This window comes from Phyllostomus hastatus, unplaced genomic scaffold, assembly GCF_019186645.2.
Source record: "Phyllostomus hastatus isolate PE091 unplaced genomic scaffold, TTU_PhHast_1.1 phas_contig_17, whole genome shotgun sequence".
NCBI classification, from domain to species: Eukaryota; Metazoa; Chordata; class Mammalia; order Chiroptera; family Phyllostomidae; genus Phyllostomus; species Phyllostomus hastatus.
In genome coordinates, this window is record NW_025333664.1 from 7,482,546 (window position 1) to 7,498,450 (window position 15,905).

The 15,905-nt window shown below is 42.5% G+C and overlaps 1 protein-coding gene across 2 annotated transcripts in view; it reads left to right on the plus strand.

The window, feature by feature from the left end:
• LOC123814923 (activity dependent neuroprotector homeobox) overlaps positions 1-15,905 on the plus strand; it is a 34,080-nt gene extending 18,175 nt beyond the window's left edge. For both annotated transcript variants that reach the window (XM_045833076.1, XM_045833078.1), the window contains exons 2-4: positions 3,743-3,855; positions 5,609-5,701; positions 10,541-15,905. In XM_045833076.1, coding sequence (XP_045689032.1) covers positions 3,748-3,855; positions 5,609-5,701; positions 10,541-13,651 — 3,312 coding nt within the window. In that variant the 5' untranslated portion in view covers positions 3,743-3,747 and the 3' untranslated portion in view covers positions 13,652-15,905. The remainder of the gene's footprint in view (positions 1-3,742; positions 3,856-5,608; positions 5,702-10,540) is intronic.

Here is a 15,905-nt window from a genome sequence, read left to right on the forward strand (position 1 = left end):
CAAAAATTAAAATGTGTTTGCTCCTGTTTCAAAAAGTTGGGATGGTAGGACTGGCTTTCAGGCACCAGGTAGATGGAAGACCTTAAGCAGTGCCAGCGGGAATCTTTCCCTCCCTCTTCTTCTTTCGTTTAGTGGCAGGTCCTGACTCTGCTTTTCAGCATCACTGTCAGCCCTGTTTGAGGCACATGTGCAACTCAGTGTCTACAGAGGTAGACTGCCCTAGCTGGTCGACCTGAGTCATGTACAATCTGCTCTCCACAAAGGGCCTCCTAAGTAACTGTATGCCAGAAGTGGCGGGAATGGTACCAAGGGGCAGGTGGGCAGGTGAAACAAGTATCTTTACTCCAGTGACCTCATGACCACTGTGTGCTCTCGATTTATCCCTTAGAATCAATAGACTGTTGGAGGGTAAGAACTGTGTCCTATTAATCTTTCTATTCCTAAGTACATTGACTGGCAAAGTGTAGGTGCTCCGAAAATGATGAACAGTGGTACCATTCCATTAAATTAGATAATTTTCCTTTTTTATGCCATGAGCTGAGAGGTTTATGGTTTGGCTAAAGGGAGTGCTGCTTGGTATTGGGACAGAGGTGCTGACCTTGTGAAAATGGCCATTCTGATAGTCAAGGTGGCTCAAGAGAAAGGATGATCAAGCTACTGGGAATGAGTCTGGAGGGAATATAAGCCCATCTCTCTCTGTCTCTCTCAAAACCCACCTCTACACAAACTTTTGACAATGTTGTAGGACACCTTCCTCCCTAAGAGTACTGACTGTAAATACTGCTTTTTAGCTGTCTTTCTATTCAAAAGAAAAGAAACTGCCCTTAATCTCAGGCAATTAATTTCCTATTTACTCTGTTACTACCCTTCAATCATCAAGGTATGAGCACCTTGTTTAGGTTTCTAATTCAAAGGGCTTTTGAGGGGTGGGGAGGAGTCGGGGGGTGATTTCTTATAAAAGTATTTAAACAAGAAATCAAATAGATGACATTAACAAACTTGGGAGCCAGCTGTTGATTTGAAGATGTCTCTTAACAGCAAGCAGGAGGCTAGGAAAATATATATTAGGCCCTTAAGTCCTTATCACCCATAGTAATTGACATTAACTGATACTTTGTTGGAGGCTTGCTTTCAAGGAACGTTTGGCTTGATATAGACATAGAAAAGCTCAAGGAGTATACACAAGTGATGGTAATGGTGGCCCCCTTCTGGGAAGGGGAGCTGCATGACCAGAGGAGTAGGGGAAAGCCTTCTAATTGCTTATATTCCTATACTGTGTGCCTGTTCTATACACTGAGGAAGGTGTTTAACTTTTTAAATTTTTTTCTCTTTTATTGATTCGGGGGATGGCGGCGGGGGCGGCCAGGGGAGAGGGAGAGAAACATCAGTCAGTTGTCTACTGCGTGCACCCTGACTGGACCAGACCCGTGACCTTCAGTCTGTAGGACAACGCCCAGTCAACTGAGTCACATCAGCCAGGGCAAAAAGTGTTTAATTTAAAGGAAAAAGGAAAAGGGTGGGGAGGGACAACAGAAGAATCTTTGTAAATCCTTTTGAGGATGCTAACATATGAATGTGTTATTCTACCTCCAAATGAACAAAACCTTGGAAAATGGCCTCTGTAAGCAAATACATAGAGGACATGTCCATCTGGGGAAAGGGGCAGATAATAGAATTCTCAAGATTATTAGAAATGTCATGAAGACAACTATAATCTTAACTCAGAATATTCTACATCTTTCCGTGTAAACTTTTAACTTGGGTTCCTCCTAGGTACTAATTACAGAACAAAGGACCATTTTTGTGCAGCATTCTCCAATACATAGTATCACTGTTTTATTTATAAGCCTATTTAATTTGGCCCAAGTAAGTAAACTTGAGACTTACTCTATGGCAGATATGTCACTTTTTATGTTTTTCATAATAAAGCATCCTTATGAACATACCACTTTCTCCTAACAAAGGTGGCTGGATAAGTTGTATACCTACCATGCAGTGAGGTGCTGCTTTTAGATGTCTTCAGACTTCTTTGTTAGCTGTGGGTGGGCACTCAGAATGCCTGGTGTTACCCATTGGAGAATGGATTTTCCTTTATTCTGAGCTACAGTTTGACATCCCTTAGGTGTTTTCTGTATAGACTTGTGGCTTCAGTGGTGGCAACATTTCCAAATCTTTGTGTATTTGTTTTGCTGAGATACTGAGCTGCTTACCCAGGAAGCAGAGGAAACCAGCCACGGCTGCCTGCTGGGCATGTCTCTGCTCCGAAGTGAAGTAGAATTAACTTGGGAAATTCAGAAAGAACTGCTGGCTTTTGGCCCACAGAGTTTATGAAATGACTAGAGAAACAAGATGTCTCTTTAGCAATCTGGTTTCCATAAGGTATAGGTTTGGCCTTGAATGCACATTAAATTGTATCAGAAGTGACTTCTAAGTCTGCTCTTAGCTAAATATTATGCAAATTATTGGATGGTAGAGAGTGCGGAGAATACCATAGTCATGCTCACAAGTAGTAGGAGTTCCATCTTGAAAGTGAGACAGCTGATAAGTTTTTCTCAGTAAAATAACATTTCTCTTTTGGCCTCAATTTTAGTTCTTCATATAGAATATTTTGAGACTTCTAAGTTCTGGTAACTTAGAAGGTTCAGAATTTCTAGGAGTTGCTGTTTTGGTAGGCTTCACCCTTTTTTTGTTTGTTCCATTTTTCATAGTCTAATAAATGAGGTAACATGATACGACATTTGGATTAGTTGACTTTATGATTGTGGTTTATAAATGGTAGTGTTATTATAGAATAACAGCCTATATTAGAAAAGCAGGTTTGCATGCTTTAATTTTTCATGTTGTTTTTTTGCCTTTGTTTTTGGTTTATAGAACTACTTTGTCCTACAAAATTGATTCAGATAACTAAATTGATAAATTGTTACTGTATTTTATAAAGAAACATTTATGATCTCATTGGAAGACATTCTCAACCACTCAAGTTGTATTGGTTTTATTATCTTAACCTTTGTTTTTAGGGAACTTGGGGGAGTGGATCTAAATTTTCTTTTGATGTTACGTCATTTATATAATTTTTCAATCCCCTCACACACATAGGCTTTTCATTTTTCGAAAGAGTCCCCAAGTCACCCAACAGTTACCATTATTTGCTCTGGTGCTGAGTGCCCAGCCTTTCCCCATCTCGGCTTTCCCTCTGTGACCAGAAGTGAGCGCTTCTGTCCAGGTACGGACGGTGCTGGCTGAGGGGCAAGTTACACACAATTATTTGTGTCTTTTGTTCAAGTAGTATACAGAAACTTTTAAGAATTCCCAGACAAAAGCTTTTTTCCCCAGCACTCAAAAATTATATGGTAATGATGCTGAAATGGTGAGCATTTTCTACTTTCAGAGGTTCAACATCACAAGGGGAAAAGGCACTCACACTTGATTTTAAAATAATCCATTGGTATTGTTAACCCAATTCTCACCTTTGGAAGTCCGTCACCAAAAGTTTAATCAGAATTGTGCCAGGTTAGACTCACAGTCAATCTATAATAAAGAATGTCTTGTTAACAATAGGAAAAATCAGAGCACTTCGTTCGCCTGCCTACTTTAAGTGTTCAGAACATGCTGGATGAGGCTGTCTACTCACCTTTTTTTTTGTCAGACTGGGCCAGGGTTTTTGATCCTACCGTCAGTGGAATTAGTAAATATTACAAGTTGTACATGTTTTTGACTTGACTTAAATTTTTTTTTCCAATAGAAACTATGTTCCAACTTCCTGTCAACAATCTTGGCAGTTTAAGAAAAGCCCGGAAAACTGTGAAAAAAATACTTAGTGACATTGGGTTGGAATACTGTAAAGAACACATAGAAGTAAGTAGCATGCCATTTTTTAATTTTAACATGACTCAGCTTCTGATCCATTACTTTGTGCCAGCGGCCAGGATGGTGAACTCTTAGGTATGATTCTGGTTTTGAACCTCAGCATTAGCTTCACCAGAGCTTTCTCGGCTAGCCTAACCTATCCCTTCTCGCTAAAATGGGCTCTTCGTCTTTGCATCCTGAGGCAAAAGCAGTTACCATTGAGGACGTACACTTCAGACATTTCACTAGGTGCTTTAAAATTGTCTCTAATTCAAATCCTTAGAACAGCCCCTAGAGGGATGTAGAAATCTTATCTCCAATTTACAAAAGAAGAAGCTGTAAGGAAACAGGTCCACCTCACAGTCAGTCCTGCTGGCAGGCAGGGTCTGTCTTTGGGACTCCAGAGCCTGCTCCCATTCTGATACACCTGAGTGTTCTGGTTGACCTTCCGATTGTTGAGGCTTGGTGGTTTGGGTGCTTGCTGTCTCTCTATGTAGGATGTGAGCATTTGTTGGCCCTTTTGACCCATCATAGACTATTGTCTTCCCCTTGTGTAGCAGTTTGGACTTTACAAACTGTTTTTCTAGCATTTTATTCTGTGAGCTTTATGTATAAGAGCCCTGTGGGATAGCCAGTGCATTGGTTCCTCCTTTTCCAGTTCTTGTTGCTCCAGGTCTTACAGTTAGTTGGTCAACAAAGCCTCTGATTCAAAAGAAATGTTTAAAGACATTTTTCCCCCTAGGCTTTAAGTTCCAGCTGGTCGGGGACCAGGACCACCTTGTCCATCCCTGTATCCCCAGCACCTAGCACAGTGCTAGGCATAGAATAAGCACTCAATAAATGTTTGGATGGAATTGAAAATACAAAAGCAATTTCCTTTATTCAACGGGTTTTCTTTTCCTGATTCCCGGCAATAGTCTAGGGATTTGCCATGGAGACTAAAGCTTCTCTAGTTATGTTGTCCCCAGCACATAAGGTCGCTCTACTCCCCTTCCCACCCCTCGAGTTCAGGTAGAGCTGCCTGGTGGAACAGTGCGTTCACATCACACTCAGTGGGGTCATCTTTCTAGGAATAATGAAAATAGTAAGGTACCTTTTCTATCCTGCGTTTTTTTTTTCCCTTCCCATTATTAACACCAATTACATATCCTGGAATTTATATGTACTTGATTTTCCCACACTGAATTGTGAACCTACTACCTTTTAGGGCCAAAGGGGAATTATACCCTAATACTTTCTATCTTCCTAGCCTGGGGGAAGCAGGCCATTAAATTTTTGCATAAGAGTATAAAATTTAACTATTTCCTTTGAAAACCTTCCTTTCGGGGTTCAGAAATCTTGAGTTTTCTTCCCCGTCCAATCTTCCCTCTCCCACCCCCGATATCAGAGTATCACATCTGTAGCGCTATAGCAGACATTATACTCCGTTCTAATACTACCACTGTGAAGTTACAAGACTCTAATGAAGGGTACTTTGGTATTAAAATGTGTCTAAATTTGTTTTAAATTAGAATTTTAGCATTTTCCTTGGAAACCTGTCAGACCATTAGGGGAATGTTTAGGTGATAAAATGTTCAGTACAACTTCCATGTGCCTTTTTGTATTTCCTAAGAGCTTTGTGACTCCTGGTTTATTTCGTTCTTGATGGGGTTAATTTTCCAGTACATCACTCCAACCCTAGTTAAGAGAAAGGATGTATAAGTAAGATTGAGGTAGAGTTGATACCACTATGTTTTTGTAAACTTCTTTCACTGTTTTCTAGGATTTTAAACAGTTTGAACCTAATGACTTTTATTTGAAAAACACTACATGGGAGGATGTAGGACTGTGGGACCCTTCACTTACAAAAAATCAGGTAAGTGGCACAGGTATACATCTTCAACTGTAGACCTTTCACAGTGATGAATTGTTCGTAGGGGACCTAAAGTGGGAGGTGTCCAAATGAGTATAGTCATGCGCCGCATAATGACGTTTTTGTCAGTAATGGACTAAACAGTAGTGATCCTGTAAGATGATTATAGAACTGAAAAATACCTGTTGCCTAGTGATGTTGAAGTTGTAAGATAGTAGCGTGACGCATTGCCCGTGTGTTAGTGGTGATGCTGGTATAAACAGACTGCTGCTGGTCATGTGGAAGTATAACACATACTGTTATTTATGTACAGTACATAGTACTTGGTAATGGTAATAAACTGTTCCTGGTTTATGTTTACTCTTATACTTTTTCATTGTTGTTTGAGAATGTACTCTTTCCACTTAACATTTTTTTAAAGTTTGCTGTAAAGCGGTATGTTTTGTTATGCCAGAAACAGCTTCATGCATCTATTTACCACGTCTCTTGACTGCATCATTATTCTTGTGCTTGATTTAATCTTGTTTGTTTTGTTCATCATGACCCCTGAGCATACCAGATCCACTGCTAATGTTGGCAGTGAGAGGCCACGTCAAGATACTGACCTGGAAATGAAATTAGGAGTAATTAAGGACTACAGAGGTGGAAAACCAGTGGTGGTTATTGCTCAGCGGTCAGGCACAACCAGTTCCACCGTAGCTACAGTCTAAAGAATAAGAACAAAGTGACAGAAGCTGTCGAAGAAACTGCTTCATTGAGGCGACGAGATTAACAGATTTCACGAAGGGCCTCTATCACGCACGGAGAAACTCACAATGACCTGGACTGAAGACCAGACACAGAAGCATATACCCCTCTGCACCTTGACAGTCGTGGCCAAAGCAAAACGTTTTTGATGCTGAAAGAAAATGCTAGACCCAACTACGATGTTGCATGTACTGCCAGCTCCAGGTGGTTTAAAGGATTTGTTACAGAATGTGAAAGTGAGGGGTAAGTCTTCTAGTGCTGATGTGAGGGCAGCTGAAGAATTTTTGGAGACTCTAGGTAAGCTCACTGTAGAGGAAAATTACTTGCCAGAGCAGATATTCTGTATGGATGAAACCTCCCCACTCTAGAAAAGGATGACTGAAAGGACTTTAATCCATAAGAAGGCCAAGTCAGTGTCAGGTTTCAGGGCTTTGAAGGACAGGACGAGAGTCCTGCTTGGGGGCCGTGCTGCATGCTACAAATGGAAACCTTTGTGATGGCACAGTGGGAACCCCAGGGCTTTCACCCGTATCAGCAAGCACGCAGTGCCAGTGCACTGCAGGAAAATGGAAGTCACGGATGACCCACCTCTTCCTGAATTGCTACAGCAGCAAACTGGAGAAGTACTATTTGGAGAATGACATGTCTTTCAACATTTTGGTTATTGTTGGTAATGCTCCTGAACGTCCTCCTTTTATTGGTGATCTTCACCCCAATATCATAGTAGTAATTCTCCATCCAAACACCACCTCTTTGATCCAGCCGGTGAATCGAGGAATATAACAGCTTTTAAAGCCATGACCTTTGTCCGGGCTACTGTTGCAACAAGAACAACTCTGAGAAGATACTAATGAAATTCTAGAAGGATCATAATATCTATGACTGCGAAGAACCATGCTTAGGGTGATGTCACCTAGGGATGCACGTAAGGCATCTGGAAGAAGATGCTCAAGAGGTTTGTCCATGGGATTTGCCAAGGATGAAGAGGTTGCAAAAATCAATCGGGTTTTGGTTAAGATGGCAGCCAACTTGAACCTGGGTCTGGGTAAGAGTGACGTGGAGGAGCTCCTGCAGGCGGTTCCTGAGCAGCTGACTAATGAGGAGTCACTGGGACCGAAACAGGACCACACAGCTGAAGAAAAGGCAAGAGAAAATGAAACTACAGAAGAAAAAGAACCCCCAGGAAACTTCACAGTGAAGGGTTTAGCAAAAAAGCTTTTGCAGACTTCAATTAGCTCCTTTGAAGGTTTGAAAATGTGGACCCCAACACAGAAAGGTTCTCATAATAGAGAGGAATGTTCATGGTGCAGAGGTGCAGTATCTGCCAACAAGCAGGTCTGTAATGAAAAAAAACAAACCACGGAAAACCACCATGGACATTTCTGAAAAGAGTGGAACCTCCTCCAGGAGGTGGACCAAATGGAACCATTGTTCTCTCAGAGCTGACAAGACAGCCCCCGGCACTGGAAGACCAGACCTTCCAGTGCAAAAAGATTTGGAGGTGAAAGGCAGTGATATTTGATGATTTCGACCCTGTGTAGGTCTAGGCTAATTGTATGTGTCTAAGTTTTTAACAAAAAAAGTTTAAGTTTTTTTAATAGCAAAGCTTATAGAATAAGGATATAAAGAAAAAATAATACAGCTATACAATGTGTTTATGCTTTCAGTGGTGGTTATAAAAAGTCAAAACATCTTAAAGACAATTTATAAAGCATAAAAGTTATAGTAAGCTAAGAAGAATTTATTAAAAGATGCCCTGGTTGGTGTGGCTTGGTGGATTGAGTGCTGGCCTGCAAATCACAGGGTCTCAGGTTCGATTCGCAGTCTAGGGCACGTGCCTGGGTTGTGGGCCAGGCCCCCAGTAAAGGGGTGTGTGGGAGGCAACCACATACTGATGTTTCTCTCCCTCTCTCCTTCCCTCCCTCTCTCTTCGCCTCTCTAAAAATTGAAATCTTTTTTGTTTTCATAAATTTAGTGTAGTCTACATGTATAGTGTTTTTAAGGTCTACAGTAGTAGGTAGGAATGTTCTAGACCTTCACATTTACCACTCATTTACTGAGTTACCCAGAGCAACTTCCAGTCCTGCAACCTCCGTTCATGGTAAGTGCTCTCTGTGTATAGGTGTGCTGTTTTTTATTTTTTATACCGTATTTTTTCCTGTACCTTTTGTAGGTTTAGACACACAATACTTAACCATTCTGTTACGATTGTCTATAGTATTCATTACAGTAACTTGTACGGGTTTTTGTAGCTGAGGAGCAACAGGCTATATTATAGCTCAGGTGTATAGTAGGCTGTATGTACCATCTAGGTCTGGGATGTTCGCACAATGACGAAATGACTTAATGATGTATTTCTCAGGATATATATCTGTTCGTAAAGTGACGCATGACTGTATTTCACATTTTCTTAGTGGTAGGGAAAACTAAGAAGAACTGTGTCTTTTTGTCATTGGACTAAAACTTCAAGTTTAAAAGTTAGAAATTTTGTTACTTAAAAATTCTGAAGCCCATTGTATGCTAGCACTCCCCTGCTCCCCAAAAAGGACTACTTCTGTTTCTGAAATCCCTCCAACATTCTGTTCATCTAGGTTATCCATCATTTTTCTGTGTGTTGCAACCCTTGTTTTATCAGAGGGGAGAACCAGACTCATTCTTCCATTTAAGTTTTCTTATTTATGTTGATGCCACCCACCTCTGTGGGAGGTGGGGTTGGTGATTCAATAAGGCAACAGTCACAGAGAGGTGTGACTTAAAGTTTTACAAATTGGAGTTGAAAACTGAGTGCAAGGCACTAGCAATACCAACAAATATTGTTAGGTGAAGCTATGACCCACAGAGAGGAAGTTAATGGGTTGCATTTCCTGTTCCGCAGGGAGAAGTGACTATCGGTTCAAACTTTACCATTACCTATTTCAGTAGCTATTATAATTCTGGATTATTGATCTGTTCACCTATTGGAACATACTTGTCAGAGAATTAATTAGTACTTTTCAATTTTTCCTCAGAAATTTTATAGTATCTGATAGATAGAACCAAACAGAAATTTGGTTCTAAAATTTGGTTCTAATTTACTAATTCCCCAGAAAAAGGTATTAACCAACAGTCTTTAGTATAAAAAAGTTTCCAAGTAGGATACATGACTAAGTTTTAGGAGTCCCAGAGCCTCATATTTTAACTAAAGAAAGGTTGAGATTTAAGGGAAAGCACAGTATTTCATTTCGATGGAAACCAGTAATCTACAAGCAGGTTTCCGGGGAGAAGAGACCATCTCTGGCCAGCCTCATGTTTCCCCGTCCTCATCCAAGGACCCGCGGCACGAGTGGTAACAGTGAGCAGGGCACTTCTGGCTTTTTGTAGCACCACAGGCTCCTTGCAGTCTGTAAGATATTTTTTATTTAAATTCTTAATTTGAGTCAAAGAAGCTGTCAACTTCATTACTTCTTTGAAAAGGTTAAAGCTGCTCTTGGTTAAGGAGGAACAGCATGGCTTGTAGAAGAAAGCCTACTTTTCAAATCAGTGTTTGGATCAGCATCGAAATCTGAGTACTATCCTGGTCTTTTGTCAGAGGGAAAAATGAGGTTTTTGAAGATGTGCCTTTTTGTGTGAAAACTTTCCCATGATGGGAAGGATAAAAGCTGTATCTTTATATTTTATTGCCTAATTGTCCTGTAACACTGGGCTCTGAATTTTACTGTATAAAATCTGAAGCCATGCTGATCACAGAGTGAAAGTGATTGCACGTAGTTTGTTCTCGTCGTTTCTAACGGTAGAATGTTTATCTTGAAGCCATTTGTCTTTGGTTTGTCTAAAGCCAGTCAGCAAGTGGGACTCTGGTCTTTTCTAAGCACCGAAGAAGAACTTAGAATTGAGTTTGTTACTTACACTGTGGGACTCAAAAGTATTTAGTTTAAAACAGCTTTCTCACTTGAGTATATTTCATGAATTTATTTTGCAAAAGAAAAAAAATGCTTTAGAGAGCTTCAGTTCTAAAAGTAAGTTGTCTGTTAAGAATAGAGAATGCCTGAATAAAAACCTAGAACCTGCTACTGCCTGTCCAGCGGCATTCTGACCCCGCTCTTGTCTTCTCTCTAGGACTACCGGACAAAACCTTTCTGCTGCAGCGCGTGTCCGTTTTCCTCGAAATTCTTCTCTGCCTACAAAAGTCACTTTCGGAATGTCCACAGTGAAGACTTTGAAAACAGGATTCTCCTTAATTGCCCCTACTGTACCTTCAATGCAGACAAAAAGACTTTGGAAACACACATCAAAATATTCCACGCTCCAAACGTCAGCGCACCAAGTAGCAGCCTCAGCACTTTCAAAGATAAAAGCAAAAATGATGGCCTTAAACCTAAGCAGGCTGACAGTGTAGAGCAAGCTGTTTATTACTGTAAGAAGTGCACTTACCGAGATCCTCTTTATGAAATAGTTAGGAAGCACATTTACAGGGAACATTTTCAGCATGTGGCAGCACCTTACATAGCAAAGGCAGGTGAAAAATCGCTCAACGGTGCTGTCCCCCTAGGCTCGAATGCCCGGGAAGAGGGTAGTATTCACTGCAAGCGATGCCTTTTCATGCCAAAGTCCTACGAAGCTTTGGTACAACATGTCATCGAAGACCATGAACGCATAGGCTACCAGGTCACTGCCATGATTGGGCACACGAATGTGGTGGTTCCCCGATCCAAACCTCTGATGCTAATTGCTCCCAAACCTCAAGATAAGAAGGGCGTGGGACTCCAGTCAAGAATTGGTCCCCTTGCTTCTGGAAATGTCCGGTCTTTGCCTTCACAGCAGATGGTGAATCGACTCTCCATACCAAAGCCTAACTTAAATTCTACAGGCGTCAACATGATGTCCAGTGTTCACCTGCAGCAGAACAATTACGGCGTCAAATCTGTAGGCCAGGGCTATGGCGTTGGCCAGTCGATGAGGCTGGGCCTAGGCGGCAGCGCGCCCGTTTCCATGCCTCAGCAGTCTCAGTCTGTGAAGCAGTTACTTCCCAGTGGGAACGGACGGGCTTACGGGCTTGGGGCCGAGCAGAGGTCCCAGGCGCCGGCACGGTACGCCCTGCAGTCTGCCAACGCCTCGTCTCTCTCATCGGGCCAGCTGAAGTCGCCTTCCCTCCCCCAGCCACAGGCGTCCCGAGTGTTAGGTCAGCCCACCTCCAAACCTGCTGCTGCTGCCACGGGCCCTCCCCCTGCCAACACTTCCTCAACCCAGAAGTGGAAAATATGTACAATCTGTAACGAGCTTTTTCCTGAAAATGTCTACAGTGTGCACTTCGAAAAAGAACATAAAGCTGAGAAAGTCCCGGCAGTGGCCAACTACATTATGAAAATACACAATTTTACTAGCAAATGCCTCTACTGTAATCGCTACTTGCCCACAGATACCCTTCTCAACCATATGTTAATTCATGGTCTGTCTTGTCCGTACTGCCGCTCAACATTCAATGACGTGGAGAAGATGGCAGCGCACATGAGGATGGTTCACATCGATGAGGAGATGGGACCTAAAACAGATTCTACCTTGAGCTTTGATTTGACATTGCAGCAGGGTAGTCACACTAACATTCACCTCCTCGTGACCACGTACAACCTGAGGGACGCCCCGGCCGAATCTGTTGCTTACCATGCCCAGAACAACCCTCCCATCCCTCCAAAGCCACAGCCAAAAGTTCAGGAGAAAGCAGATGTCCCTGTTAAGAGTTCACCTCAAGCTGCGGTGCCCTATAAAAAAGATGTCGGAAAAACCCTTTGCCCTCTTTGCTTTTCAATCCTAAAAGGACCCATATCTGACGCACTTGCACATCACTTACGAGAGAGGCACCAGGTTATTCAGACAGTTCATCCAGTGGAGAAGAAGCTCACCTACAAGTGTATCCATTGCCTTGGTGTGTATACCAGCAACATGACCGCCTCAACTATCACTCTGCATCTGGTTCACTGCAGGGGCGTGGGGAAGGCCCAGAATGGCCAGGATAAGACGAACGCACCGTCTCGGCTCAACCAGTCCCCAGGACTGGCGCCTGTGAAGCGCACTTACGAGCAGATGGACTTCCCCTTGCTGAAAAAGCGAAAGTTAGAAGAAGACAGCGACTCGCCTGGCTTCTTTGAAGAGAAGCCTGAGGAGCCTGTTGTTTTAGCTTTAGACCCCAAGGGTCACGAAGATGATTCCTACGAAGCCAGGAAAAGCTTCCTAACGAAGTATTTCAACAAGCAGCCCTACCCCACCAGGAGAGAGATCGAGAAGCTGGCGGCCAGTCTGTGGCTGTGGAAGAGTGACATTGCCTCCCACTTCAGTAACAAGAGGAAGAAGTGTGTCCGAGACTGCGAGAAGTACAAGCCAGGTGTGCTGCTGGGCTTCAACATGAAAGAACTAAACAAAGTTAAGCACGAGATGGATTTTGATGCTGAGTGGCTCTTCGAAAATCATGATGAGAAGGATTCCAGAGTCAATGCTAGTAAAACTGCTGACAAGAAGCTCAACCTTGGGAAGGAAGAGGACAGCTCCTCAGACAGTTTTGAAAATTTGGAAGAAGAGTCCAACGGAAGCGGTAGCCCTTTTGACCCTGTTTTTGAAGTTGAGCCTAAAATGTCTAATGATAATCCAGAGGAGCACATACCGAAGGTCATTTCTGAGGATGCTTTCGAATCTGAGGAGAAGCTAGACCAAAAAGAGGGAGATGGTTCCAAATTTGAAACGCTCCGTTTGACTGAGGAACCAGCCAAACTAATGCACGAGGCTTCTGACAGTGAGGCTGACCAAGAGGATGTTGTGGAGTGGAAAGACGGCGCTTCTCCATCGGAGAGCGGCCCTGGTTCCCAGCAGGTGTCAGACTTGGAAGACAACGCGTGTGAAGTGAAACCAGGAACCTGGTCCGATGAGTCTTCCCAGAGCGAAGACGCAAGGAGCAGTAAGCCAGCTGCCAAAAAAAAGGCTACCGTGCAAGGTGAGAGAGAGCAGTTGAAATGGAAGAATAGTTCCTATGGAAAAGTTGAAGGGTTTTGGTCCAAGGACCAGTCACAGTGGAAGAATGCATCTGAAAATGACGAGCGCTTATCCAACCCACAGATTGAGTGGCAGAATAGCACAATTGACAGTGAGGACGGGGAGCAGTTTGAGAACATGGCCGACGGCGTGGCTGAGCCGATGCACGGCAGCTTAACCGGGGTTAAACTGAGCAGCCAGCAGGCGTGAGCGCCAGGTCCTCTGGCGTCAGACATGCTGCAGCCTGGACCTCGGTTGCCCTCCGAGTGTGTCTGCAGAACCGCTCTGACTGGTACGGCCTTCCGAGTGCTGGGTCCTCGGGCTGTGCGGACCTGTGGCCACTGCGACCCCAGTGGTGGTTTCTGTGCCCAGTGGTCTTGCTTCAGAACTTGGCTGTGACACAGTGACTCAATGTGAAAAACCAGTAAGCTGGTGGCTCACGTATGCACATGAGAAAAAGCAAAGGTTTATTTTATCTGCCTTCTCAACATTTCTTTCCCCCTGTAAAATGTTTGGTTGGATGTCCTTAAGAAGTGTTCTGATTCACATGGTAGCATAGGGCCAACATAAAAGCTACCAGTCCGATGTGTACAGTAGACTTCGGGGAAGTTTGGTTTTTTTCATGTATTCATTCTGAATAGTTGAAATGTATATTTGTACAGTCTTTTAGACCTATTCAAGTGATGCTTATGATATTGTTACTGTGTACCCATCATAGGTTTTTTTTTAGTGTTGCCCTTGCTGTGTAATAAACGCTGTATCTAGTTTACCTAGCAAAGCCTGAAACGACGCTAGTATGGACTTTTGAACAGACTTAGTTTTTGCACATAACCTTGTACAATCTTGCAACAGAGGCCAGCCACGTAAGATATATATCTGGACTCTCTTGTATTATAGAATTTTTCTTGTTCTGAATATTCTTGACATTACTGCTGACAAACAAAAACCGGTATTTCAGAATCTGTTTTCTGAAATCTTTTAAGCTAAAATCACATGCAAGAATTGACTTTGCAGCTACTAATTTTGACACCTTTTAGATCTGTATGAAAGTGTTGTGTTGGCGCAGCAAACCAATGCGTGCTGCATTTTGGGTATTTAGTTTTCTCTTTAGTTAAACACCACCTGGTGTATTCATTTATACCATCTAATATATGACACACTGTTGTAGTATGTATAATTTTGTGATCTTTATTTCCCTTTGTATTCATTTTAAGCATCTAAATAAATTGCTGTATTGTGCTTAATGTAAATACTCGCTTTATTACACATTACAGTTCTGTGTCCATGAGTCTGTCTTGTGCCAGTTGGTGCCGTGGCTCCCCTTCATCGGACACGGAAGCCACCGCCACCGAGGATGCCTGTGGAAGACTGTGGTCTGCCACTGGCAGAAGGATCGCTTTCGTGGCACCTGTTAACATTCTTTTGGTTTTGTCTTTTTCCTTTTTATCTGCTAAAATGAACACCCTTGTGTTTTTTAGTTCCCCGTTTGTTAGGGAGCAGGAACCTGCTTACGTATGTAAATGTCGCGATGATAAAAGGATAAGAACATAAATTGACATTAATTTGCAAGCAGAATCTTAATGCCCTGGTGTCCTTTCTTTTAAATGAAATGAATGTTACTTTTCACCTTATGGGAACAATTGTACTGAACAGGTAAACGACTCTGTTATACAAACTCTCTTTTGACCATCTTGTTATGAAGAAAAAGGCTTTGGAGATCACACGTTTGGAGGGCTTTCACAATGGAAGGAGCTGGTATATTTACTATGCAAGGATTCCCAAGAGCAACTAATACTAAAGAACAGTAAGTTACAAGGAGGTAGTACTAGCCAACATTTTCAGCAATTATGACAGTGATGGGATCCTCCAATCCATGCAGGGATATTGGCCTAAACTAAGAGTTCTGAAGTGGGTGGTGTCCATAATTTCTAAGACTCCAAAAGATTCATCTCATTAATGCTTTTGTTGCCTGAGTAGAAACTCAAGCAACCTCCTAAAACATCATACTACTCAATACATGAGAAAGCATAAGAGAATCTTTAGGCTACTCGGGGTTGGCATGAGGCTAAATTCCGTACTGCTAGGTTATAAATTCTGTGGACACCAGCTAATACTTAGGACAGATTGTCCCCAAACACCAAATAAAAAAAAAATAGCATTGGGAAGGATGGTGGTATCAGCTGAATTGAAGCCATCTCACATTTGTTTTGAAATTGCTCTGCCTAATTACCAGGTGGGAAGAATTGGTCCTGGGCTTTTTAGTCCTACATGGAATACTAATGAGGGGTGTGCAGAATAGCCCGGGGTGGGGGGGGCAGCGACGGGAAAGCTTCCTTGCTGGGGTGGTGGGAGTGGACCTTGTCAGCATTCAGAAGAGCGTTTAGCCACCTGAGAAGTGGACCTAATGAAAATGTTGCAGAAGCCCTAAAAGTGTCTCAATAAAAGCCATTTTTACTAAAAGAAA